The following is a 27692-nucleotide window of genomic DNA, read 5'->3' as shown; positions in this document are numbered from 1 at the left end:
AAACAATATAAGAGCGACAATTTTGAAAAAAATGCATTATTTTTTACATTTTGCTATAATAAATATCCCCCAAAAATATATAAAAAACCATTTTTTTTCCTCAGTTTAGGCCGATCGTATTCTTCTACATATTTTTGGTAAAAAAAAATCGCAATAAGCATTGATTGATTGGTTTGCGCAAAAGTTATAGCGTTTACTAAATAGGGGATAGTTTTATAGCATTTTTATTAAATTTTTTTTTTTACTAGAAATGGCGGCGATCAGCGATTTTTATTGTGACTGCGACATTATGGCGGACATGTCGGACATTTTTGACACATTTTTGGGACCATTGTCATTTATACAGCGATCAGTGCGATTAAAAATGCATTGATTACTGTGTAAATGACACTGGCAGTGAAGGGATTAACCACTAGGGGGCGGGAAGGGGTTAAGTGTGTCCTAGGGGAGTGATTTCTAACTGTCAGGGGGATGGGCTGGTGTGTGACGTCACTGATCTCTGCTCCCAATGACAGGGAGCAGAGATCGAGTGACACTTGTCACTAGGCAGAACGGGGAGATGGTGTTTACATCAGCATCTCCCCATTCATCCTCTCCATGATGCGATCGCGGGTATCCCAGCGGCGATCGAGTCCAATGGCACGCAATGGCACGGCGGGGAATTCAAATGGACGTACAGGTACACCCATTTGCCCAGCCGTGCCATTCTGCCGACGTACAACGGCGTGCGCCGGTCGGGAACCGGTTAAGATAATGTACCTTCCAGATGGATCAAGGTGTGTTTCCAGCTTAGTGAAAGGGATAGAATCTCTTATGGCTATAGCAACACCACCTTTCTTTTTGGGACCATTTGCTAGGGTAGGCTATCGTAAGGGTACTTTGGGTGGTGAAATGCTGGCTGTTTGTTAGCAGCAAAGTGTGTCTCTTGAAAGCAAATAATCTCACTCTTGAGACTAAGAGCTTCCTTCCAGGCCACTTGCCTTTTATGAGGGCTGTTTAGACCTTTCACATTGAAAGATGCGATGTTGAAAGTCATCTTGAAAACGGAGAAGATAAATGAAGGGTATGTACCAGGTTAAATTAGTGAGTGTGGACTGAGTAACTGTCATTCACCTGGAGAAGGGAGTCTCAAATTGATTACTTCTTTGACATACGGCTTTAAATCAAGTGAAGACACTCTGCAGACCTCTGTGGATTTCTCTTACTTTCTGGGCGTGTATATCCTGTGGAAGGAAGATGGTAGAAAAGAGAAGACGAGAGAGCAAAAAGGACAAAAAAAATAGTCTAAAGTATAAAAAGTTGGCGATTCCTTTGGAACCTGTGCGCAAAACGACCGCTAGAACTAGGGGGAAAATAGAAAAAGTAAACCAAACTGTGTAGCTTTCTTCTGGGCCATCAGGGGAAAAAAAACAATGTGGTAAGTATGAGCAAAAATTCAGCCTGATTCTGCATCAGAGTTAGGCCTTGTAGACGGTGGTGAACCAAACGTGTTCACGTTCAATTTCTGGGGTTCCAGAATCTTCCATTCCTTCAGGAGTCGCAGGCCTTCTTTAATCGTGGTTATCTCGAATGACTCTCCATCTTTTGTCACCATTAGTTTAGCCAGGTATAGCCATCTGCAGGGGATATGATGGTTGTTTAGCAGTTTGGTGATCGTGGCCAGTTGTCTGCGTTGCTGCATGGTGAATGCAGAGAGATCTGCGAAGAATGATAAGTCCTGCATCTCCTGCGGCATAGTGTCACGACGTCTGGCTGCAGCCATGAATTGGTCTTTAATGTGATAAAAGTGTATACGGACTATTGTGTCCCTTGGTAGATGCGCTGGGATATTTTTTGGTTTTGGCAGTCTATGAATCCTGTCAATGACCAGGTCTTCCAACGGGAGAGCCAATTTCATGAGATCGATAAAGTAGTTTTTCAAGTCTGGGGGTTTGACTGTTTCGGGAATTCCTCTGATTTTAACATTGTTGCGTCTTGATCTGTCTTCCAAATCCGCTATTTTAGTTTTAATTTGCGCAATCTCATCGTCCCTGTCATTCTGGGCGTCCACCATGTCATTGAAGGTGTTTGCAAACTCCCCCATTTTAGATTCAATGTGTGTCACTCTGTTGGATACTGCCTTAACTTTTGACTTAAACTGTTGTGTGATAGCCAGAATATCAGAGTGCAAAGTGGAACGTAGGGAGACTAGCATATCCTTAAGGGTGGTATCCATAACAGGCTGGTTTGATGTGGGAAAATCAGATATGGAATCCTGTAACTCCCTGGTGTCATCTAATGAAGAATTAAATCCGCTTATCTCCTCAGTATCTGGATGTTCTGCAGACATCCTTTGTCTGTTTTTTGCTGGGCTGGAGGATGCAGACGGAGGTGGGGAGTAGTTCTTATATGCCTGGCTGGTGTTGTTATTGCGGCCTCTTTCATTCCCAGGGTCCGTTCTGTGCTGCCTATTGTAGCTGCGTGTGTCCTCTCTCTGGCCGCCGGCGCCATCTTGGCTGTGAGAGCGGCTCGGGTATGTGAAGAAATCGGTAATTTTCCCTGGAACAGGGCACTGCTTTCTCCTGCGGGATGTCATCCTGGGTTATGCCCGCTCTCAGCGCACTAAAGTATGGGCAAAAACGAGGCTCCTAGTAGCTGTTTTATCCCCTTTCTGGCCCTGGATGTTGCGGCGCTCTCTCAATGTGCTGCCATCCGCGCCGTTGGCTAGCCACGCCCCCCCCCCCGTACTGGTACGCTTTAAAGGACAACTGAAGAAATATAAATGCTATAACTTTTTTAACTTGAATTCAGTTTCTGTCATTGTTTAGCAACTCTGTTGCTAAAAGCAACCAAAATTGTGGTAATTTCCTAATCTCTAAAGGAACAACCAGGCTCCTGTTGAGGAATGAGAGCACAGAAGTTCCAGCATTCAATACAACTAAAGAAACTTGCTGCCACCCACTCCCTCCTGTTTATCCAATTCACCTATTAGCTGATTTACATGCTCACTACACCCATCTGTGGCATTATACACCTGGCTGAAGCTGACAACACCCAGAAAATAGCAAGATTTAGCTAATGTTTGAGTTTGAACCAATCTGAAAATGGGTGGGTGGGATAAAAAGAGGGGGAGCCAAATGGTTGAAAACTGAACATTAAAAAAGTGTTGTTTGCTTACTTGGTATTATTTGCCAATCAATTATATAGCAAGTGGGCAGGGCAAACAGGACCTGAGAATGCAGGAATGATTTCCACTATGTGAGTGCTGGGACTTCCATTGTACCCATTCTTCCACAGAACCCTAGATAATCAGTCAGTGATTATGTCAGTGGTCACCATTTTGGTTTATTTTAGCAAGAGAGTTAAGTTGGGCAGACCATGGCAAATTCTTAGTTTATATGGAAAGTAGTATAGCATTTACACTGGTCCGCCATAACGTTATGACCACTGACAGGTAAAGTGAATAGTATTGATTATCTTGTTACAATGGCATCTGAAAGTGGGTGGGATATATTTGGAATCAAGCAATTATGTTGTCCCTAAAATTGATGTGTTGAAAGCAGAAAAAAATGGCAAGCGTACGGATTTGAAACAAGGGCCAAATTGTAATGGCTAGATGACTGGGTTAGAGCAACTCCAAATGCAGCTGTTGTGGGATGTTACTGGTCTGCAGTGGTCTACCAAAAGTTGTCCAAGGAAGGAAAACTGGTGAATCGCAGAGTCATTGGAGGTCAAAGCGCATTGATGCATGTGGGGAGTGAAGGTTGGCCTGTGTAGACTGATGCAATAGAAGAGCTACTGTAGCTCAAATTGCTGAAAAAGTTAATGCTGGCTCCAATAGAAAGGTAACACACAATGCATCACAGTTTGTTGCCTATATGGGGCTGCTTAGCCACAGAGCAGTCATGGTGCCCATGCTCACCCATATCCACAGTTAGAAGTGCCTACAATGGGCATGTGAGCACCAAAACTGGACCACAGAGCAATTGAAGAAGATGGTCTGGTTTGATGAATCATGTTTTCTTCTATATCGTGTGGATGGCCAGGCACATGTGTATCGTTTACCTGTGGAAGAAATGGCACCAGGATGCAGTATAGGAAGAAGGCAAGCCAGCATAAGCAGTGTGACGCTTTGGGCAATGTTCTGTAGGGAAACATTTGGTCCTGCTCTTCATGTGGATGTTATGTTGACACGTACCACCTACCTAAACTTTGTTGCTGAACAAATAGACCCCTTTATGAAATTGGTATTCCTTGATGGCAGTGACCTCTTGGCATGTGCTGAAAAAACAACTCCGATCCATGGAGGCCCCACATTGCTACTTACAGGAATTAAAACATCTGCCACTGACAGCTTATGGCAGATGGCACAGCATACCTTCAGAGGTCTAGTGGAGCCCATGCCTCAAAGGGTCGGAGCTTCTTTGGTGGCAAAAGGGTCTGTTTTGATGGCAAAGGGGGACTTATGAGTTTAAAACATTTGTTCTTACTTGCTGTTGTATCTATAAAAGGCAGTTCTCACCAACGGGACACAGGTGATAAATTACCTGAGAGGGGTCTTATTCCCTACTCTATCCAAAGTTTTAAAAAAATGTTGGCTTTAGATATACTTTAAGGGTAGACTTACCAATTAAAAAGTGTAAATTTACCAATGAAGTTAAAAAATCACTAACAAGAAAAGATTATCAACATTTTTGAAAATGTTCCCTCTCAACACAGGGATATTCTGCTTTTGTTGGCCATATCAAGGTGAAATTTGTTATATTTTTATTGCTAGACGTGTTTCTTCATAGATCTTGTGATAAGAGTGTACTGTAGGCCTTTTAATTACAGAAGGCATTCACTTGCTATATATCTACAATTCTTAATTGCCTTATGGCATTTTGTTAGAGACATCTACAGTAGGTAATCTTTTTCTGTGTTGTAGGCCAACTGTTAAAAACAGTGTGACTCTCATACAATTATTTGAAGTAGGCATCAGTATTCTGGGCCCTTTCAAACAAATGGTACAAATGCTTCCAAACAGGGAGCCTCACTTGCTGTAGTAGGGAAAGTTCCAGAGTCTATTCAAAGGTACAGACATTTATTTTTGGTTGGTGTCATACACCTTAAATAAAATAAGCATTGTTGTTTTTCTGTGGGCCAACTATATAGCCTAAAGCACTGGTTTATTGAAAAATAAATAAATAGACTCAAAAATCCACCTTGTACACTACACTTTTTAGTTTATTTGGTTTTGTGTGAAATATGGAACAATGGCATCTACTAATCTGAATAAGCATCCCCACAAAACAACATGAGGGAGATGAAAGAACAGGAATCAAAAAGTCGATAACAATGCCTAGCTATGGTTTATTCATGTGGAAAAATATGATATGCATCCAACCAGTAATCAAAGTCGAATTGAGTTTGAATTATTAAAGCTGAGCTCCAACCAAAAGGGGAAGCTCCACTTTTTTGCACCCACCCCCCATCCCCTCCTCTACTGCCACATTTGGCACTTTTTGGGAGGGCGGTACCTGGTTTTGACAGGTACCTGCTCCCACTTCCTGGTAAGATTGCCACGATCTACATCATGTCTGGCCCCTTCCCCCCGCTGCCTTCTAGGACCTGTCTGTCCCACAGATAAAGGCAGGACCATTCATAAAGTGCAGCGCTTGAAGGCTTCACTGTCGGTTTCCCTTACTTGCAATGTCGGTGCCTGCACCCAAACCTGATGGACGAATCGGCTCGGGGTGCCAACATTGCGGGATCCCTGGACAAGTAAGTATCCTTATATTAAAAATTAGCAGCTACAGCGTTTGTAGCTGTTGACTTTTATTTATTTTTTTCCCCAGACTGGAACTTAATTTTAAGTCTGGCTCTGAAATACAGGACCTTTCAAACTGAACTATGGTATTTATGTTTTATTAAATGTAACCACCTCTGTGTTACATGCTATATTCTATAGAGTGATCTTTAGTATTAAAATTACTGTGAGATGTTGGCTGTTTCCCTATGTGCTTAAAATTTCTCATAACCTCAGTTTATTAAAGCCTATTACATGAAAGTTATTTCCTTCCATATGACAAATGAAATACAGATAAGTCTTGTACATCTGTAATGTATGTCATGTGCATTTTATTATGTCTGCTTGAACTGAGCCAGCACACTTAGCACACGGCACATTTGTAATCAGCAACAGAGTTTCATAGTTTAGATTTTATCTGTAAATCTAGGCAGTGTATCAAACTTGACATTCAGGACTATACCTTCCTTCTTCTACTATTGTACAGTTTATTACTTTCATGTAGCTCCGTAATAACTGTTCAGGAAGGAAGATTACAGCCCTGATCTTGAACTGTCTGTAAATGGAGTTCAATTCATTGTTTTGAAATACATCATGTGATTCATGAGTTTTATTTTACTCCAGAGACAAAATTATTACCAGTTGTTGGATGTGAACTTTTTATTCCCTGTGTTACTTCACCTGAGCATCAAGTGATATGTCTGTTTATGGCTTAGAGCCTTGTTTCCACTTATTTACTCCATTTCATTATTGCTTTCAGAATAGGAAGGACATTCACACTGTCACCTGACCGTATGTTCTAATGTTTACAGGGAGGAAAAATACCCATACGGTGGACAGCCCCTGAAGCAATTGCTTTCCGTAAGTTCACGTCTGCCAGTGATGTCTGGAGCTATGGAATAGTGATGTGGGAAGTCATGTCATATGGTGAAAGACCCTACTGGGAGATGACAAATCAAGATGTAAGTAGCCATAAAACAAGTCATATGTTTTGAATTTTGAAAAGCTTGTGGTTTCAAAAACCAGCTGGAATGAGCATTTCAATAGGCAGCAAATAGAGAAACGAGGTTAAATTTATTTTGAAATAGACATTAGAGTGTATCATTTGAGAGACAATAGCCACACATGTTGTACAGTGGCTGGCCCCAGGAGACAGAGAAGTGGGGTACCTTTGTATTCCTGACAGTTGCAGAGCTTATCCAATTGGGAATACAGACTTCTATATGTCCATTACTTTGATGATTGGATGACCGCTCTTTCTTTGATTGGAATATTTTCTATAATATGATTCACTGGATACATTTACTGTATGCTCCAGTGTGCCTCTCAGAGGTTCCCCTGCAGCCCCCATATGGTTACCAGAAAAACCTCATATACACACAGGGCCGGGAAAGGAGTGGGCAGGAGGACGGCTGCCATGGGCACTGCGGTATCATGTGAAGTGGGGGCACCACAAGGAGCTTTGTGTTTGAAGGGGACATTTGGGAGGCAGCAGGGGGTAAATATTGTTCTAAGAGGGGAAATTTGGGGAGTGCTAAGAGTGGTGGTTTAGGGGGATTTGTGTTGGGAGGGGGGATGGGGGGAAGAAGATTTGTGTTAGAAGGGAGGATTTGGGGGGAATTTGTGTTGGGAGTGGGGATTTGAAGTGGGGGGATGTGAACTAGGAGGGGAAATTTTAGGGGTAGAGAATTTGTGCATTTTTGGGCTGTGGGGGATTTTGGGAACTGGGGGGGGGCAAAGATTTGTGCTGAGAGGGTGGATTTCAGCAGGGGGGCAGATTTATACTGGGAGGAGGGGGATTTATGCTTAGGGGTAAGCATGCAGATTAGTGTTCAGTGTTTTTGTGGGGGGATTTTTGCTGACTCATAATGCTCATACATCTTGGGTAGGGTGCAGTTTGGCATGTTCGCCCTGGGCTCTAGATGATCTTGTCCTGGCACTGTATACACAGATGATCTTTCTTGGAAGTGGACAGATTAACTATTTTAGAAGTGGACAGTTAGTCTAAGAAATACAGTTTCGCTCACTAACAGTGGCGGCTGGTGTTTTTTTTGGGGGGGGGGGTGGAAGACAACCACCCAAGCCCCCCCGAGCTACACCCACCCCCCTACTGTTTGCCAGTAGGTCTGGCACTTACCCCATCGTGGCAGGTGGCAGGCAGCATGGTGCAGCGGCTCGGCTCCGAGTCCTCTCCTCCATGGAGGCTTCCAGCTCCTCCCCTCCTCCTCCTAGGCATCCAATAGGATCGCCTGTCCTTTCAGCCAATCAGGTGACTGGTTTCAAAACCCGCTTCCTGATTGGCCAGGAGGAGGATCAGTGTTACAACAGTGAATATTAATTCTCTGTTGTACACACCTGGGTGGGATCTGAGCGCACTCTCTGTGACTCAAGCCCACCCTATATTGAAGCCTATTAGAGCATCTGGCTCTAATCGGTGCTTCAAAAAAACAGCTCCCCCGCATTGGAATCCATGCACCGGTGTCCTGAAAGGGGCCGGATGCACAGATAGGGGAGGCGGCGCCCGTGTGCCCTTACTGGAAGGGCCGCCCCTGCTCACTAAAGCTATCATTACCATGTGATGCATTAATACATTAATACATATGGATGCCAAAACTGGATATCTATCAATGGAACACATAGATATGATTTTGAGATAGTGACCTATGAGACAGTAGTTTATTGCATATAACATTATACAAATCCATTGGCAGGTAAACACATAATTAAACTGTATATTTAGCAATTTGCCTAAAGTTCCACTTTTTAACCTTTACCATTTCTCTAGGCTTAGGAAATTGCAGCCAGATATGCATAGTGATAAGTGATGAGTCAAACTACCCTGGGTTTGCTTTGGCAGAGGTTTAGCAAACTTCCAAGAAGTTCAGATGTCGAACCCAAAGTTGAATCTGTCAAACTAAAAATGCCCATTTTCTGGAATAATAGCCAAGGGGTTTGTTAAAAAATAAGGGGGAGGGCATTTTCTTGGGGAACATACAACATTTTTTTTTTAAATCCATTCAGCCAGGAGCAGTGATTCTTTGCTATGCTAATAGTGGAACATTAAAAATGTCCTGTTCCTTTCAATAACATGCCTGGGGTGTCATAACCCTGGCTGTAAATGGGGCAAATCTCTTTGATGTACAGAAAGTGCGTCAGAAGCACTGACATTTAAAAAGGATTTTTTTTTCTTTTTTACACATACACATACCCTCCCAAGAATCTTTTATGTATTTTAGGGGAAATATTGAGGGGGTCTGTGTTCTGTTTTTAAAAAATACAAAAAATGTGGAAATGATAACTATGAAAATTATTTGCTGGCAATTTAAATGGTATATGTTTTTAAATGTCATGTTTGCTGTAGCACATACTACATCAAGAATGAAAAAAATGCATAAAGTCTCCTCCAAAATGCATAACCCTTTGAGTCTGGTATGGATTTGAATGGGGTTCCTCACCCAAAAAATGCTTGTGGTCCCCCAGGAAACCATTAAGGTCTGGGTACAGATTTTAGATTTTAGGAGGGGGACTCCATGCAAAAAAAAAAAAATGCATGATGTCTCCCTAAAATAATACCAGACCCTTACTCTGAGTAAGGAGCCTGGCTGGCCAGGAAAGGAGGGGGGGGCAGCATGTGCCCCCCAATTTCTGAACCATACCAGGCCATATGCCCTTAACATGGAGGAGGTATTGCCTTGCCAGGGGGAACATAGATTCAGACCAAACACTGAGTTAATTTTTAATAGTACTAGGCAATATTACAGCACTGTTCTCTCAAGTAAGTCATACTATGCCCCTCTTTCATAGGCACTGCCATATTGCCCAGTGCGCCTTACAGGAATTTAGATAAATCTTCCTCACTTCAAAATCGCAATCCTCTTTCCCCCAATCACATTCTATGTGCACCCACAACCTGTCAAGTCAACTCAGGTCTATTCTTGCAGTATTAAACTATTTCATCAGTAAGATTCTATATTACAACATCCAGCATGTTATAAGAACAGGAAAATCAAACTGCCATTGAAATGCTGAAACATTCCTAAATATAATTAGCTTCTAAAACAAATAAATGTACAATGTGACATCATGTACATTAAACTGATCACCTACTCAGACGCTGAAACTGATTGCATGTGCATTTCTGAATCAACTGGGAGAACTGTTTATGCATAGCGAAATTTCCAGAAACCACAGTGATAATGCTTTTTTTCCCCTTCATTCTCTGTTGAGTGAAGTAAAATAGCTGTTCATGATGTTTGGCAACTGTACAACATAAGATTTAGCAGCTGTATTGCTTGTTACAAGCATCACTGTGTTCAGTATGCTGAAGAAAGCGTATCCCCCTATTTTACTCATCTGGATCACCTGAATGATCTATGGTTGAAAGGATACAAAGTGGTCAGTTATTTTAACAACATTTCTTATTTTACCTCAGTTACACACACATAAACATTAATTACTGAATTTCTCCTTTATAAATTGATCATCTTGGCTTTTTTCTGCTTTCCTCAACACCTCCTCTACCTATATCCTTGTTCAGAAACTAGCATTTTTAAGGAGTAAAGGTGTGTGAGATAACCTTTGTGAATTTACTTTTATGGGGGTTAAAGTGTGTTTAACCACAAAAACAAAAATGGAATGTATTGATGCTTACCAGTCCACTGGTGTGGTGGGTGCTTTCATATCCTTTTTTCAAGCTATTTAGTAAGCACAGAGAATACTTGCTGATCTTGCTAAAAAAGGCAATGTCCTTATGAGCTGAAACACTACTAGTCCCTACAATCCCTTGTGTAATAGAAACAACCAAAGGCAGACATGCTTAAGGTCCAGCCTGTGTGACAACAATGGCTCCTTCAATAGATACCATCAGAAGTAAATGTAAACGCAAAAAGAATAGAAAGTGTGTTATTTTCAGCACTATCAGGTGAAAACAAAGGGGAAGGCCATTTAACATTAAATACAGTGGAACCTTAGATTACGAGCATAATTCATTCTACAAGAATGCTTGCAATCCAAAGCATTTGTATATCAAAGCGAGTTTCCCCATAGAAGTCAAGGAAATTCAGATAATTCGTTCCACAGTGACTTCTATGGTATGCAATACAGCATGTGGCCAGAGGTGTAGGGGGCGTCAGAGACACTCAGGAACACTGGAAAACAGCTCTGAGTAGGGATGAGCCGAACACTCCCCTGTTCGGTTCGTACCAGAACATGCGAACAGGAAAAAAGTTCGTTCGAACACGCGAACACCGTTAAAGTCTATGGGACACGAACATGAATAATCAAAAGTGCTAATTTTAAAGGCTAATATGCAAGTTATTGTCATAAAAAGTGTTTGGGGACCTGGGTCCTGCCCCAGGGGACATGGATCAATGCAAAAAAAAGTTTTAAAAACGGCCGTTTTTTCAGGAGCAGTGATTTTAATAATGCTTAAAGTCAAACAATAAAAGTGTAATATCCCTTTAAATTTCGTACCTGGGGGGTGTCTATAGTATGCCTGTAAAGGGGCGCATGTTTCCCATGTTTAGAACAGTCTGACAGCAAAATGACATTTTGAAGGAAAAAACTCATTTAAAACTACCCGCGGCTATTGCATTGCCGACAATACACATAGAAGTTCATTGATAAAAACGGCATGGGAATTCCCCAAAGGGGAACCCCGAACCAAAATTAAAAAAAAAAATGACGTGGGAGTCCCCCTAAATTCCATACCAGGCCCTTCAGGTCTGGTATGGATATTAAGGGGAACCCCGGCCAAAATTTTTAAAAAAATGACGTGGGGTTCCCCCTAAATTCCATACCAGACTGGTATGGATTTTAAGGGGAACCCCGCGCCAAAAAAAAAAAAAAAAAAAACGGCGTGGGGTCCCCCCAAAAATCCATACCAGACCCTTATCCGAGCATGCAACCTGGCAGGCCGCAGGAAAAGAAGGGGGGACGAGAGTGCGGCCCTCCCCCCTCCTGAACCATACCAGGCCACATGCCCTCAACATTGGGAGGGTGCTTTGGGGTAGCCCCCCAAAACACCTTGTCCCCATGTTGATGAGGACAAGGGCCTCATCCCCATAACCCTGGCCGGTGGTTGTGGGGGTCTGCGGGCGGGGGGCTTATCAGAATCTGGAAGCCCCCTTTAACAAGGGGACCCCCAGATCCCGGCCCCCCCCTGTGTGAAATGGTAACCTACCATTTCACTAAAAAACTGTCAAAGATGTTAAAAATGACAAGAGACAGTTTTTGACAATTCCTTTATTTAAATACTTCTTCTTTCTTCTATCTTCCTTCATCTTCTGGTTCTTCTGGCTCTTCTGGTTCTTCCTCCGGCGTTCTCGTCCAGCATCTCCTCTGCGGCGTCTTCTATCTTCTTCTCCTCGGGCCGCTCCGCCCCCCATTATTTAAGAATTGTCAGACGAGGAGCGCCGTCACACAGCGGGAACCTCCCTCCATGCCAGCATGGGTGCGGAGCGGCCCGGAGAAGAAAATGAAGAAGAGAAGAAAAGAAGAAGAGAAGAAGAGAAGAAGATGAAGAAGAAGAGAAGAGCGGGAGCCTCCCCCCATGCCATGGGTGCGGAGCGGCCCGAGGAGAAGAAGATAGAAGATGCCACGGAGGAGATGCTGGACGAGAACGCCGGAGGAAGAACCAGAAGAGCCAGAAGAACCAGAAGATGAAGGAAGAAAGAAGAAGTATTTAAATAAAGGAATTGTCAAAAACTGTCTCTTTTCATTTTTAACATTTTTGACAGTTTTTTAGTGAAATGGTAGGGGTACTTTTGTACCCCCTTACCATTTCACACAGGGGGGGGCCGGGATCTGGGGGTCCCCTTGTTAAAGGGGGCTTCCAGATTCCGATTAGCCCCCTGCCCGCAGACCCCCACAACCACCGGCCAGGGTTGTGGGGATGAGGCCCTTGTCCTCATCAACATGGGGACAAGGTGTTTTGGGGGGCTACCCCAAAGCACCCTCCCAATGTTGAGGGCATGTGGCCTGGTACGGTTCAGGAGGGGGGGGCGCACTCTCGTCCCCCCCCTCTTTTCCTGCGGCCTGCCAGGTTGCGTGCTCGGATAAGGGTCTGGTATGGATTTTTGGGGGGACCCCACGCCGTTTTTTTTTTTTTTTTTGGCGCGGGGTTCCCCTTAAAATCCATACCAGACCTGAAGGGCCTGGTATGGAATTTAGGGGGACTCCCACGTCATTTTTTTTTTTTAATTTTGGTTCGGGGTTCCCCTTTGGGGAATTCCCATGCTGTTTTTATCAATGAACTTCTATGTGTATTGTCGGCAATGCAATAGCCGCGGGTAGTTTTAAATGAGTTTTTTCCTTCAAAATGTCATTTTGCTGTCAGACTGTTCTAAACACGGGAAACATGCGCCCCTTTACAGGCATACTATAGACACCCCCCAGGTACGAAATTTAAAGGGATATTACACTTTTATTGTTTGACTTTAAGCATTATTAAAATCACTGCTCCTGAAAAAACGGCCGTTTTTAAAACTTTTTTTTGCATTGATCCATGTCCCCTGGGGCAGGACCTGGGTCCCCAAACACTTTTTATGACAATAACTTGCATATTAGCCTTTAAAATTAGCACTTTTGATTTCTCCCATAGACTTTTAAAGGGTGTTCCGCGGCATTCGAATTTGCCGCGAACACCCCAAATTGTTCGCTGTTCGGCGAATTTGCGAACAGCCAATGTTCGAGTCGAACATGAGTTCGACTCGAACTCGAAGCTCATCCCTAGCTCTGAGCCGCTCAGATGCACTCGGAAACACCCGGAGAGGCTCAGGAACAGGAGACAGCGCTCACAAACCAAGTCAGGATTTAAAAAAAATAATAGCTCGTATTGCGAAACGCTCGTTAACCACGTTACTCGCAATCTGAGGTATTACTGTACATCCATTTTCTGGTTTTGAGTTTAGATATGATTTAATTAAATCATATATATGCTGCAGCATGTAACATACACGGGATATAATGACAACAATATATAATTTAACAAAGAATTAGAAAATTGAGCATGTACAGTATGACACCTGTCATAGAGCCATTGGTTAAACTACCATTATTGCTACTAAATCATCATTTTGGAGTTAGGCAGTATTGAACCCAAAAACGTCTTTTTTTTTATATTGCAGCTTACCAATCCTTAAATGTAGTGGGTGCATTTCTTTCCTTTTTTGGGGATATTTTTTCTTTATTTGCATCTGATGATCTGGTAAGCAACACACTTCCTTTCCTAGGATGGCTCCAGTCCATTGGAGGAGCAATGGAGTCACCCTTGGAGAGCAGCATTGTCAATCTGGGGTGAGGGTAGTGTCATATGCTCTAGCAAACTCCAGCTCACTTTTTAAGCAGTTATAGCAACCATTTTTTCCCCCTTTTGGGACAAAGGTTATAATGAATAACATCTGTTAGTGGTAAAGGATTCATCTCAATGCTCAAACTGACACTTTTGCTGTACAGCTTTCAAGAAAATTGAAAAATAAGAGACTTAGTGGCCAGATCACTAAGTAAAATTAAAGGGAGAAAAGCCTTAAAGCGTTAATGCAACCACCACATCTAAGATTTTGTAATATATTACATCTTCATTTAAATTTTCGAAATTTAACCACTTCAGCCCCAGAAGAATTTACCCCCTTCCTGATCAGAGCACTTTTTGCGACTCGGCACTGCGTCGCTTTAACTGACAATTGCGCAGGCGTGCGACGTGGCTCCCAAACAAAATTGACGTCCTTTTTTTCCCATGACCCAACTCACGGAGCTTGCCGCGTGCGCACCCGCAGGCCGCCTCTTAAAGGACCACGTACAGGTACGTGATTCTGCCTGTACAAGCCCTTCTGCCGCAGTATATCTGCGTGAGGCGGTCGGCAAGTGGTTAATAACACTCCCCCATGGCCTATATAGGCAGATCCTGGAAAACTAAGTGAGCCTTACCTAGATAAAGTATACTGAAAACCTGTGTACAAAGTCAACCATGCACATTGTGATGTACTACATGTGCACTTTCACACAGGTAAAATGCTAAATTAAAACAAAAATAATAACAGAAGTTTGGTTTAAGGGAATTCATCAACTGCTTTCCGCCTGTGCTATATCCAAAAGATGGCTACAGCGCAGGCTTACAATGCCGGGAGGGTGTATGCGCAGGTGATGCGCTCTGTGATCGCCGGGTTCTTTAAACTCGGCTGACCACAGATCGGGGTAAAGGGCCAATTACAGCGGCCCTTTGCCATGTGATCAGCTGTCAGCCAGTGACAGCTAATCACAGGATGTAAACACAAGCCGGTTATCGTTTTTTCTCATGCTGACAGTGTGAGAATAGAAGAAGAAAGCCGATAACCAGCTTCTGTTAAAGGGACATCGGCCCCAACAGTTCTCACAAGTGCTGCTAATCAGTGCCCACCAGTGCTGCTAATCAATGCCCACCAGTGCTGTTAATTATTGTCCACCAGTGCTGCCAATCAGTGCCCATCAGTGCCTCATCATGAGTGTCACCTATCAGTGCTACCTATCAGTGCCACCTATCAGTGCCCATAAGTGCTGCCTATCAGTGCCACCTCTCAGTGCTTTTCAGTGGTGCCTATCAGAGCCCACCAGTGGCACCTATCAATGCCACCTATCAGTGCAGCCTCATCAGTGCCTCCTCATCAGTGCCCATCAGTGCCACCTATCAATGCCCAACAGTGCTGTCTCATCAGTGAAGGAGAAAAATTACCTGTTTGCTAAATTTTATAACAATCTATGAATTTTTTTTTTTTTTTTAATGTTCAGTCTTTTTTTTTTTTGTTTAGCAAAAAATAAAAAACCCAGTGGTGATTACATACCGCCAAAAAAAAGCTCTATTTGTGTGAAAAATAATAATAACAATTTTGTTTGGGTACAGTGATGCATGACCGCGCAATTGTCATTCAAAGTGTGACAGTGCTGAAAGCTGTAAATTGGCCTGGGCAGGAAGGGGGTAAAAGTGCCCAGTAGGCAAGTGGTTAAATTACCAGTGTCTTTGAAGCCTTTAAGGCAGGGGTCTCAAACTGACGGCCCTCCAGTTGTTGCAAAACTACAAGTCCCATCTTGCCTTTGCCTGTGGGAGTCATGCTTGTAACTCTCAGCCTTGCAATGCCTCATGGAACTTGTAGTTTCGCAATAGCTGGAGGGTCACCAGTTTGAGATCCCTGCTTTAAGGGGAAAATCCAACCAAAAGTGATAACTTAGTAGCAAATTCAGTCTTGTGGTTGAGTCAGCACCAGGATTTTTATAAGTCTTGGGTACTCCCAAGAGCAAGCTCTCCATGGTATAATTTCAGATTCTCTTCTTGTCCACTTGGGTATTTTGGGTGTTCCAACCCACCTATGCATGTTCCAGCACCTCATTCTGCATATATTAATACTGTATACAGAATTAGAAATTGAATAGTGAAGATCTCAAGAAAAGTCTCCACAAGAAACATACAAAACTGTCAGATGGTTTAACTCTGCAGAATTTACTAAAAACTGAAATATCAGTTTTGTGTGGAATGCCCTTTGAGCTACAATAAGTTCAGATCATTAAAAATAGTTACAGTAAATAGAATGAGAAGCAACAGCATTTGACAACCAATCTGCAATTGTTTACAACCAAACCATACTTGTTTATTTTTATAAAGAACAAACATTATATGTATGTTTATTTAACTAAAGTATTAATAATGTAAAGCCACAAAATGCTGCAAGATTAATCTGTATCAATGCAGTAGTAAGGGTCAAACATGGTGAGACAGTTGTGTAAATATACTTTATAACACTTTAACAAAATCAACACACTATCTCTGAATACTAATTTCTAGCTTGCCACGTTTTATCTGTATGTTTTTAACCCAAAATAAAAAAAAAATAAAAATGTCTCCATTAGGTAATTAAAGCTGTTGAGGAAGGTTATCGGTTGCCAAGTCCCATGGATTGCCCGGCTGCTCTTTATCAGCTCATGCTGGATTGCTGGCAGAAGGAACGGAACAGCAGGCCCAAGTTTGAAGAGATTGTCAGCATGTTGGACAAGTTGATCCGTAACCCAAGTAGCTTGAAGTCTCTTGTTAATTCATCTAACAGGTAAAACATAATTTTAGAACACTTAAATTATGATATTGTATATATATTTTGTAAACCAAAACATTGCAAATCATGATTTAGCTCCTCATAGTAATATTATGTCTACCTTGCATGCTCTGTGTTTCCTATATACAACAATAGATATAAAATACCTTTTCATTTTTCATTCAGCCTTTCTGAATTATCATTATTAAAAAACTGTAGCATGCTTCCGGTTTTCCATTGTCATGCCACCTTTCATCCTTGTTTCATCAGAATACAGGACACTATACCAATGCTCGGTGTCCTGTAGACTAACATATAGAGTAAACTTATAAATCTGAATGAAAGCCAGAACTTATTAAACACTATGTGTTAGTCTCATATATTTGAGATTCTATGTGGAAGCAAATCTGCCCTGCCAAGACCCCTATATTGTATATACCTACAATATTGTATATTGTAGTCTCTAACTCTGATATAATAGCGCTCCCATCCAGCAATAAATTGATTAAAGGAAAAGTAGGGCCAAAGCTTTTTTGGCCATCCTTTTCCTATGGATCACAGGAGTGCACGCAGTTCTGCACTCCAGCGATCCATTTTCAGCCAACAGTTAGTTAAAGTCTGCTTTAGGCTGACAACACTGAGCTGATCCAAGCTCTGGAGAAATCCTGATTTTAATGTCGGGATCCACCCAGATGCCTGGACCAGCAGCTGAGAGCCTGAGCCAGCCACTCCCACCCCCTCCACAACCCGGTGCTACAGTGAGAACTGGAGCGGTAGAGAAGAAAGCCGGAGACTGACAGTCACCAACTATCTGCTCATTGAAGACGAGAACTGAGAGATCAGCATCCACCCAGGTGAGTATGACTGTTTGGTTTTTTTTTTTTTTTCCCAAACTTCTCTTTTAAAAGCCAGTCTTCCTTGGGTAAATAATCTCTCCTTAAAAGTGCAGAAACACTACAGAAGCCCAGTCCTTTGTCTGTGCTGGGCTTCTGGTGTGTCTCTGCTTTAAGGAGGAATTAGTTAATTGAGGAAACCCAATCTGTGATCATTGGAGAAGATCATTCACTTATATCCTCTCATTAACATAAACAGGGGAAGCCCAGCTTCTAGATATTTAACCCCCTGACGGTATTCCCGAGTGTGGCTCGGGGTGGATTTTCAGCACCAAAAGCGGTAACCCCAGGATTGCATCGCAGGATCCAGGTACATGTTACTTACCTTGTCCCCAGGATCCCGTAATGCCTCCCCACACTGTGTGCGAGCCGTCCTCTGCTCGATCCATCACGGAGCCGAGCTCCGTTCCCTGCGAGCGTTGCGACGCACGGGAAGGAGAACGGCACCAAATTCAAAAAGTAAAACACACAATACATACAGTATACTATAATCTTACAGATTACATTATTGTATCAATTTATTTCACATCCCTTTTGTCCCTAGTGGTTTGTCCAGTGCCCTGCATGCAGTTTTATATTATAAATACTGTTCTTTCTGCCTGGAGATTGTCCATAGCAACCAAAACCGTCCCTTTACATCAAAAGCGGTTTTAGACCAGATAGAAAACAGCGATAATAAATTAGAATCACTTGCCGAATTGAGCGATAGTGATTTGTGGGGAAATCCGTCATCAAACACTGAAAGTAATGACAGCGACAATTCTGCATTTATTATTTGTAGTTATTTATTTTATTATAATTTATGATTTCGTTTTTCAAACTTTATCATACCCGGGATGTCTACTAGACTCTGGTTTGGACAGATTTAAGTGAGTTATTCCTAAAAATTACAGGCCTACAATATAAAACGCCAAATTTCCATGCAAAATAATTGTACCACTTTCAGCATCAAAAATCTGAAATAATCATACCGCCAGTGAGGTTAACTCTTTGTTAGGAGAGACAGTGTTCAAACATAGCTGATAAGCACAGTATAGAAATAGTTAATTATAGTAAACATTAACTCCCCAGCCCTGTCTGCATAGCATAGAAAAGCCTTAGTTTGAGAGTTTTCAAAAAAGAACAAGCAAAATGTAAACAGCATTTTCCATCCAAATGAGATCATGTACAAATATACTTACTGGACAAGGTGGAGATCGTGACATCACCACCCTTTCTCTTCACTGCACCCAATCAGAGAACACCATGTATTCAAGGTGCCCAGCAAGTGTACTGACCACTACAGGGATTTAGCAAAAATGGAAATTGAAGTGCCACACCACTGCTAAGAGGTCCAGATACAACTTTATTCCAATAAAATGGGGACAATCCAAAAAAGAGCCCCCCCTTCAGACCTAAATTGACAACAGTGTAAACAGATACCTTCCACAGCAGTCCCTCGGGTATGAAATATGCATGTTTGCAATGGTCCAAGCTGGACCTGTATAAGTATGTAATTATGATCATACTTTGAGGACAGCTTTAAAGTGTGGTTAGTTCTGGTTAGTTCTTTATTTTGGATTTATATAGTGCCACCATTGGCCGCACATCCTTCTATACTGACTGTTGGCAATAGTTCAGGATACAATGTTGATTATTAGAATTTTGTATGATGTCTGTATTCTGCTGGGGTGACTTCCCTTCATTTTGTATCCTGGAGACACAGCAAAAAGTGAAAGGATACAATATATCTCCAAAATGAGTGGAAATCCTTAGACAACTGTAACATTTAGGGTTTCCCTTCACTTTCTGTCGCATAACAGTGCTAACTTTGACAAACAGACATGCTGAATCTCTCAAGGGACACTGACAGCAATAAAAACCTGATGGTGGTTCAAACTGTTAAACTGTTTCCTACTATATCCAAAGCTAAAAAATTGTTTGGCTAGAGATATACTTCGGAATATATTTATAAATCAATGAATGTAACTTTCACCAAATATTCACTGATGGTCAATCACTATTATCAATCACTACTAATTTAAAAAGTGTAGCTGGAAGATTCACTTGCAATGAATGTCAAATTCGCTGCATAATAAGTGTGTCCCTTTATGTCATAAATCACAGTATCTCTTGCACTAAATTTTACTTAGAAATGTCACTACTGAGGATCTGGAAAAATGCAGCCATATATGTCCAGAATGCTGCGAAATGTATAAAAGCCAATAATAAACATTTAACCCTTGTAAGAGCTTTAGCAGCCTGCCTCAGCAGTATAAACAGGAGAAATTGATGAGAGGGAAACTGTAATAGGATAATAATGATGCTTTTGGCTGACACTCAAGGTCACATCAAGAAATTAAATTATGTTAATTATGAAAAATTGTGCTGCTACCTGTAAATTACTGGGGGTATAAAATATCTGCTGACTAAAATGCCATTTATTTAATGCAAATTGCTGGCATAAGCTTTCTGTAAAAATAGAATACATGTAGTAATGATTACTTCACAACACTCCCCCTTTTCAGAAAGGCAAACACAACAATATATATAAAAAAAAGCAAAAAAATACTACAGATTTTTTTAAAGCTGAACTCCAACCAGGCTTAAAAACAATTTTTTTTTTTTTTTTTTTTTTTTTAGAAAAATCATTAAATGTATTTTAAATACTTGAATTTGACTTGATTCCAGCCTCTTGTATTGCCCTATTCAGTAGAATTCAAAGGGAGGGGCAGAACTGGGAGCTATGCAGTTATCCTTTGTTCACATAAGGAACATGCTGAATGAAGGAGAAAGCAGAGAGATGATCTCATATGTCAGTTTCTTGTGATTCACTGTGTAATCACAGGCTGAGGCAGGGTGGTGACCTAGCAGTGTTGTTCTATGATAGAAGAGAAAAGTCATGCCCCCCAGGTTCAAAGTGTTATGTACCAGGGCTGTGTAAATCTCAGAATTGGATGAACAGAAATACTTTGGTACAGTATGGTAAAACCACTCATGCATTTCAAAGGTGTAGTTAGCTGTTTGTTGGCATTCAGTTTTAGTTTGTGCAGACCAATTTATTTTATAATATATATATTGTTTTGTATTAAATGGCATTGCTATTTTAATCATATGTGCATATTACATTATAGGGTATCAAATTTACTGGTAGAACATAATCCAGCAGGTAATGCTGTGTATAGATCTGTAAATGAGTGGCTTGAAGGCATCAAGATGAGCAGATACACAGATACATTTATGGAGAATGGATACACTTCAATGGATGCAGTGACCCAGGTGACTTTGGAGTAAGTAATGCATTGTTATAGGTAAAGACAGGGGAGATTTACTACAACTGGTGCACACAGAATCTGGTACAATTGTGCATAGTAACCAATCAGCTTCTAGGTTTTGTTGTCAAACCTTAATTGAACAAGTTGAAATTAGAAGCTGATTTTCTGGTTACTATGTACAGCTGCACCACATTCTGTTTGCACCAATTCTAGTAAATCCCCCCCCCCCCCGTAATATGCATAGGGGCATTCTTATTTGCTCATCAGATCTGTTCATACTTAACCTCATAACTACTTATTATTGTGTCTTGCTGATCTTCTTATCTTACTGTAAGTCTGTACATCTACTGTATGATTAAAAGCACTAGATTTTTGTAAACAATCATATTGTTCATAGTAGCTTTAAGCCATGTGCCCCAGCTTTAGGTTTTATTGAGAGGTCTGAAGCCACATTTTTTAATCAAAAACTTTGGGGGCACTGTATTTTATTCTTTAAAAATACAATATTATTTTTTTACTAATTACTTTAGATTATATGTTGTACACATAAACAAAAGATTTAACACATGATGCACTCATGACACTGGTGTCTTGGAGCATTATGGATCTTCTGAAGAGACAGCAGAGCAGAGCCTGTTTACGTTTTCTCTTGTCTAATGTCTGTAGGAATCTTTTCAGTGCAAAGGGAGGGGGAAATATGTGTCTTCTATGACCCCTTTAGATACGTGTGTAACTTGAACTTTAGCTTTGCTAAGAAAGCAGTGAAACTGACATTCACTAACTTTGACTGCATTTGTATCTTCCAGTTGCATGTGTTTTAAATCACATTTTCTGTTTCGCCACCAGTGAATGTTTGATGAAAGTCACATTCACTGCTTTATAAACATACTCTGTATGCTTTGCCTTACACAAACAAAGTGCAGCCTTTGTCACTTAACCTCCCTGACGGTATTCCTGAGTTTGGCTCAGGGTTAAATTTCAGCACCATTAGCGGTAACCCCGAGCCACACTCGGGTTGCATTGCAGGATCCTGGTGCTGTATACTTACCTTGTCCCCAGGATCCTGCGATGTTCCCCGCAGTGTCTGCAGGCTCTGTTCTCCCCCTGAAGCTGAAGCCTCTCTGTGCCAGGCTCCGTTCTCTGCGAGCGTCGCGATGCATGGGGGCTGAGCCTGGCGGCAAATTCAAAAAATGTAAGAATCATAACACATACAGTACTGTAATCTTACAGATTACAGTACTGTATGAAATTATTTCACATCCCTTTTGTCCCCAGTGCTTTGTTCAATGCCCTGCATGCAGTTTTATATTATATATACTGTTCTTTCTGCCTGGAAACTTGAGATTGTCCATAGCAACCAAAAAGTGTCCCTTTACGTCAAAAGTGGCTTTAGACCAGCTAGAAAACAGTGAAAGTAAATTAGAACACTTGCAGAATTGAGCGATAGTAAATCGTGGGGAAATTTATTTTATTATTATTATATTATTATTATTTTTTAATTATTTATATTTATTTATTATATTATAATTTATGATTTTGTGTTTCAACTTTCATCATACCCGGGATATCTACTAGACTCTTGTTTGGTCAGATTTAAGTGTGTTATTGTTAAGAATTACAGGCCTACAATATAAAACGCCAAATTTCTATGCAAAATAATTGTACCGCTTTCAGCACCTAAAATCTGACATAATCATACCGCTAGGGAGGTTAAAATAAAATTGTAATATGGGAATAAAGATGTGTGACCTAAAGATTCAGATGAAGTGTGCAATTTACCAGCAGTTACATTTTAAAAGAAATTTACTTTTTAAATGAATTTCTTTTTTTTTTAATTAAAAGTGTTATTTTGTCAAAACAAAACCTTAGTGGAAGTGCTGATTTGATTTTTTTTTTTTATTTGTGTAGCCCCAACCTTCTAAAAATGCTGTGTGTGTTTCTATTCTTTAGTGATTTGAAGAGGTTTGGAGTGACTCTGGCTGGTCATCAGAAGAAGATAATGAACAGCATCCAGGAAATGAGAGCCCAGTTATTGAATGGAATGGTGCCGTTGTAATTGTACCATTCTGCATCCAAGCAAGCCTGCACTTTGTAACCTGTCCAGAGATTTATAGGCATAGAAAAAATGAAAAAGGAAAAAGGGAAGTATAATGCTATAGAAAAACTGAAAGTGACACAATGAACATAGAACTGATAATTCAAAAAAAAAATCAGTATTTCACTCAAACATCCATTTATTTTTTATTCTGTCCGTGTCATCATTCTTCATGAGTAATTGCTACATGCATGGGACCCAGAACTGGATGTAGAGGCCTAAAGTGAGGTTAGCCAGTTATTTGGCTATTGTTACAAAGGACTTCCCATGATGCTTTGTACAGGAATTGTATATAGCATCTTCATAGTGCTTTCATTGTAGCAGCACGCTAAATACTTCCAAGGACTTACTTGAATGGATCATTAAAAAAAAAAGTTTTTGTAGCCATGTATGGCCTAGGGGGGAAAAAGCTGCAGTTTTCTGACGTTTACTAAGTCTCAATTGTCTACAAAAGTGTATTGAAGAGCAATATGTTTAGATTTTCTTCATAGTTATCTTTTTTTGTAAATTAAAAAAAAAATGCTGTTACACAGCATTATGGTATGGAAGTGTATGTTTAAACAAGTTGCTTGATCAGTTGCAAATACAATATATTTATTTTTTGTTTTTGTGTTCTGAGTTTCCCAATTTGTTTGCTCTCTACTGAGTTAATGCATTAAATGATAACTACGATTACCATGTATATATTGTACAGTTTACTACACTCCCAGGTACATTCTGTGCTGCCACTTATGTCTATATTTTGCCGTTCTGTTCTTACAACACCGGTGATACACTGCAAAACATTAAAGTAAAAGAAGATAACATTAAAATACATCCATCTTTCCTGTCCCCAAACAGCTATCCACAATCATTTCCGAGACATTATTTAGCAAAAATAAAACTAAAATAAAACAGGGTATATGTTTAAACCTAGGAAGTATACATAATTAAACAGACATTTCATCTTTTGCTTCAAGGTGTTCTAGTTTTAGGATGTTTGCATTCAAAATTTTGCTTCATGTCTTTTTTATTAGAGGAATTGCTACAGAACTTCTACACTTTTGCATTGCATAGAATACATATCTAAACTTTATTCTGAGAATTTAATGCTAGGCCCTTCACTCTGACTTATCACCAAAGTTCATACCCTCATTCAAATGAAACTAGGACCTTTGCTTAGAGACTGCACCTTCAGATGCTATAGAACATTCAAAAACAAACTGCATGCTTATTTCCTGTTTTAAGGAGAACTAAAGTATCTTTTTATGCAAGAACTCTGACATTTCAAATTACAAATTGGGTATGCAATAATATTTGCAAAACCTTTAGCATTATCCCTTTCATATTTTCTAATTGCCATCTTCTGCCTCCTCTGCATTAATGGTAGGTGACAAAGAGGTGCTACCATCTGATGAAAATTACACAAACATGCCCTCATCAGAAATTTGCTTTATAAACTATTTTCATGTTTTCCCGGGAACTGGGCATGCAATAGGTTGGTTCTATCTCCACATCCTAGCCACTTGTTACTTACTGTACTAAATGCTGCTGTCAATCAAATAGGAAGACAGAACACAGGTCAGGACTTGGGGGAGCCACATCATTTTGTGCAGCGATGGTCTCTGCTTCTTATGAAAATGTAGGAGCATAATGACAAGCTAAAATTGAGGAGTGAAACGCCTATAACCTTTGAGCTGATTAACCAGCAGACCTAAAGCCAAGAGGTCATAGATAATCCCAGAATCTGCAACGTGCCTGCACAGCAGCTGGGGGACCTTCTGGAAAAGACACATAATTGTGCAAGTTGTGCATGCATGCACTATTTTTAACTTAGGATTTCAGAGTGCTTTCATACTTTAATTTTGCTTTAAATCATCAATTAAGCTAACCATTTTGATTGTACAGCAAACATTGGTCTTCCAAAATATGAGCCCGTATTTCTTGTATATACTTTGCTACACATATCCTCTTTTGTTGTCAGCCTTTACCAATACAGAACAGAAATAGTTTTCAGCTCTATAGCACATTTGCTTGTCAATGCTGTGATTAAAATGCATATGCCATAAAAAGTGAAATTTGTGTTTCACCTTTGTGAAAATCATCTGCAATTTTTGCGGTACCAATTGAAATGTAATACATGATTACAAAGATGTAACTGTGAATTATTAATTATGTTTTCCTTCTAAGAACTGATTCTGGCACGTAGACTGTGTTGGGCCAGAAATTCTGTTTATTCGTTTTATTTGGAAGAGTGTATAGTACTAGATAACTCATAGTTATAAATATTCAGGCCTACCTAGTTATTCCTAAACATAGTTGTGATAATTGCATTACTAAGATTCTATATGTGTTGACTTTAAGGTACAGATACATTAATTGTTTATAGAAATATTATCAGCTACTATTGCTCTGGTTGCAAAGTTTTATGGATGGAAAAAGGTTTGAAACAATTCCAAAAAAGAAGAAAAAGAAAAGGAAAACAAATACATAAGGGTGGATTAACTAAAGATGTATAGATGATTTACTTAGCAAATGAATGTTCACTTTGGAAAATGTATGTTCATGTAGTTTAGTGAACAAGATGATGCTGTGTTCACCTGATCATGCGTAAGAAGAAAAGATCTTTGCTTGCATCTTATTGGATTATTGCAGTGAACACAGCTTCTCCTTATTCATTAGGCAAAAGGAACATTTACTTTGCAAAGCAAATATTCACTTTGTTAAGTAGGCAGTCTCTATTGCTTTAGTATAGCAATAGTAATGCATGAGCGTGTATTATTTATATGTGCTAAATAGTTCTGATGTTAAGCACAGATTATATGTAGGTTAAATTACAGTCTGTTCCTGATGTTAAATATAAGCTCTGCATTCTGTAATTTGCGTCCACACAAGAATCTACACAAGATTCTTTAAAGCCAACAAAATTTCAAACTAAATTTCCGAAGCGCATTTTCAACAAAGTCAAACATAAATCTTCGAATATAAGCACATGTTGCTCAAGTAAACAAGTCACTTTACAAGGAACCCACTAGAATAGTTACCTAGACATGTTATACTTCCTTAAATACTTTCTCAGTCCAAAAAGGACACTTTTAGCCCATTTTTACTAACTTCCACACCTAAATTACCTAACCCCCCCATCCAGCTGTTTACATACCTCAACAAGACAGCTGCAATCTAGTATGCTTTTTTATATCCTTCTAAAAGAGATCTTCGGCTCTGGCTGCACCTTTGCAGTGAGCCAATATAGACTTAAATGGGGCTGTACTCCAAGACTTGAAATGGAGGGTGGACTAGTGCAATTTTTACTAAAAGTGTACTTTTTCTTTAACCTTGAACAAGCATGTATACATAAGGTGCAAGGATACTTTCTGTATGTGCACTTGTACTGGGTCAGTGATTTTACTAAGTTTTAAAGAACAACTTGACCTTTAGTAAAACTGTTCCTTAATAACCCCCACAGTGCAGTTCACCTGAGATAATACTTATCTTCCTCCCCAAACCAATGATCTTTCTTCTGAGAAGGTCTCAACCAGTTCTTCATACTGCACTGTGCACCATGGGCCTATTAATTTTATGGGCAAGCCATACTTATGACAGTCTCCATCAGTCCCCCAAAGTAAAGCTCACCCTTAAGCCCCATGCACACTATTAGATTTTCTGCAGATTTTTGTCTTCAGATTTACCAAAACCATGTAGTGCAAGGGCCTGCCTGATTGCATACAAACTGAAACTCTTTATGGTCTTTACATCTTATAATACAAATATCAAAGCTTTCATTGCATACTTGTTTTAAAGGGACTCTGTTGCTATTTTTAAAACAAAAATAAAAGCAAAGCCTATAAAGAAAAGCTTATTACTTAACTGTCGTGTATTAGCAGATGAAACCAAAAAATGTAGCAGGAGACATAGGCTTGGCCTCCATTAGAAATCATGGGTCCCTGGACAGCCTTACTAACAGGGACTCCCCCATGTTTCCCCCTCATTTCTCCATATGAGAGTTGACATTCCAGAACAAAGCCAATGGCGGGTTTTTTGTGTCACCCTACCAGCGGTGCTTGTATTCCAGGGTGAGGCTTGAAGAAGAAGGTGCTATGCTACAGTTTACCAGCTTGCAGGCAGACCCTTCCCTGTAATGTTATGCCAATAGAAGTGATGATGGGGAAGGATGTGTGCCTGGCTTCAGCACTTTTTTAGCTTTCTCTTCAGTTGCCTCTCTCCCATACACCCTGTAGCTCCCCCAAGCCACAGCATTGTATATCTAGTGATTCTTACCCTCCTCAGCTGTCAGTCAAGCAGTTCTAGCAGAATTTCAGTGTTCACTTCTCTCTTGCTACTGTATACAAAGCATTTGTGCTGTTCATGCTGGCCATGCCTAAGCACCCCTAAGGACCCAGTATAGGAAGACTGGCTAAAAGTCCCTATCAACAGCCCAAGACATAGGCATCCAACATACCTGGAAATGTCCTGGATGCTGAAAATTCTTGAGTAAGATTATCTCTTTTAGATGGTGTTGTTTGGTAGGGTGACAGTTTAGTATTAAGCACTTTTTCCAGGTTTGGCTTCTGCTTAGGTTTTTTAAAAGTGCAGCATTAAGGACTACTATTTTTATCTCTGATTCACTACTTAAGTTGACCATAGATGAAT

General features: G+C 40.5%; 1 protein-coding gene across 3 annotated transcripts in view; it reads left to right on the top strand.

Annotated features, from left to right (window-relative positions):
• EPHA5 (EPH receptor A5) overlaps positions 1 to 26860 on the top strand; it is a 539960-nt gene extending 513100 nt beyond the window's left edge. For 2 of the 3 annotated variants that reach the window (XM_073597756.1, XM_073597752.1), the window contains exons 14-17: positions 6580 to 6729; positions 16643 to 16836; positions 20828 to 20983; positions 22919 to 26860. In XM_073597756.1, the coding sequence (XP_073453857.1) occupies positions 6580 to 6729; positions 16643 to 16836; positions 20828 to 20983; positions 22919 to 23024 (606 nt within the window). In that variant the 3' untranslated portion in view covers positions 23025 to 26860. The remainder of the gene's footprint in view (positions 1 to 6579; positions 6730 to 16642; positions 16837 to 20827; positions 20984 to 22918) is intronic. The other variant, XM_073597764.1, reaches the window with a different exon arrangement.
• Positions 26861 to 27692: the final 832 nt, after the last annotated feature.

The sequence above is a fragment of the Aquarana catesbeiana genome, linkage group LG01 (assembly GCF_042186555.1).
Source record: "Aquarana catesbeiana isolate 2022-GZ linkage group LG01, ASM4218655v1, whole genome shotgun sequence".
NCBI classification, from domain to species: Eukaryota; Metazoa; Chordata; class Amphibia; order Anura; family Ranidae; genus Aquarana; species Aquarana catesbeiana.
This window is presented reverse-complemented; position numbering and strand designations above follow the sequence as displayed.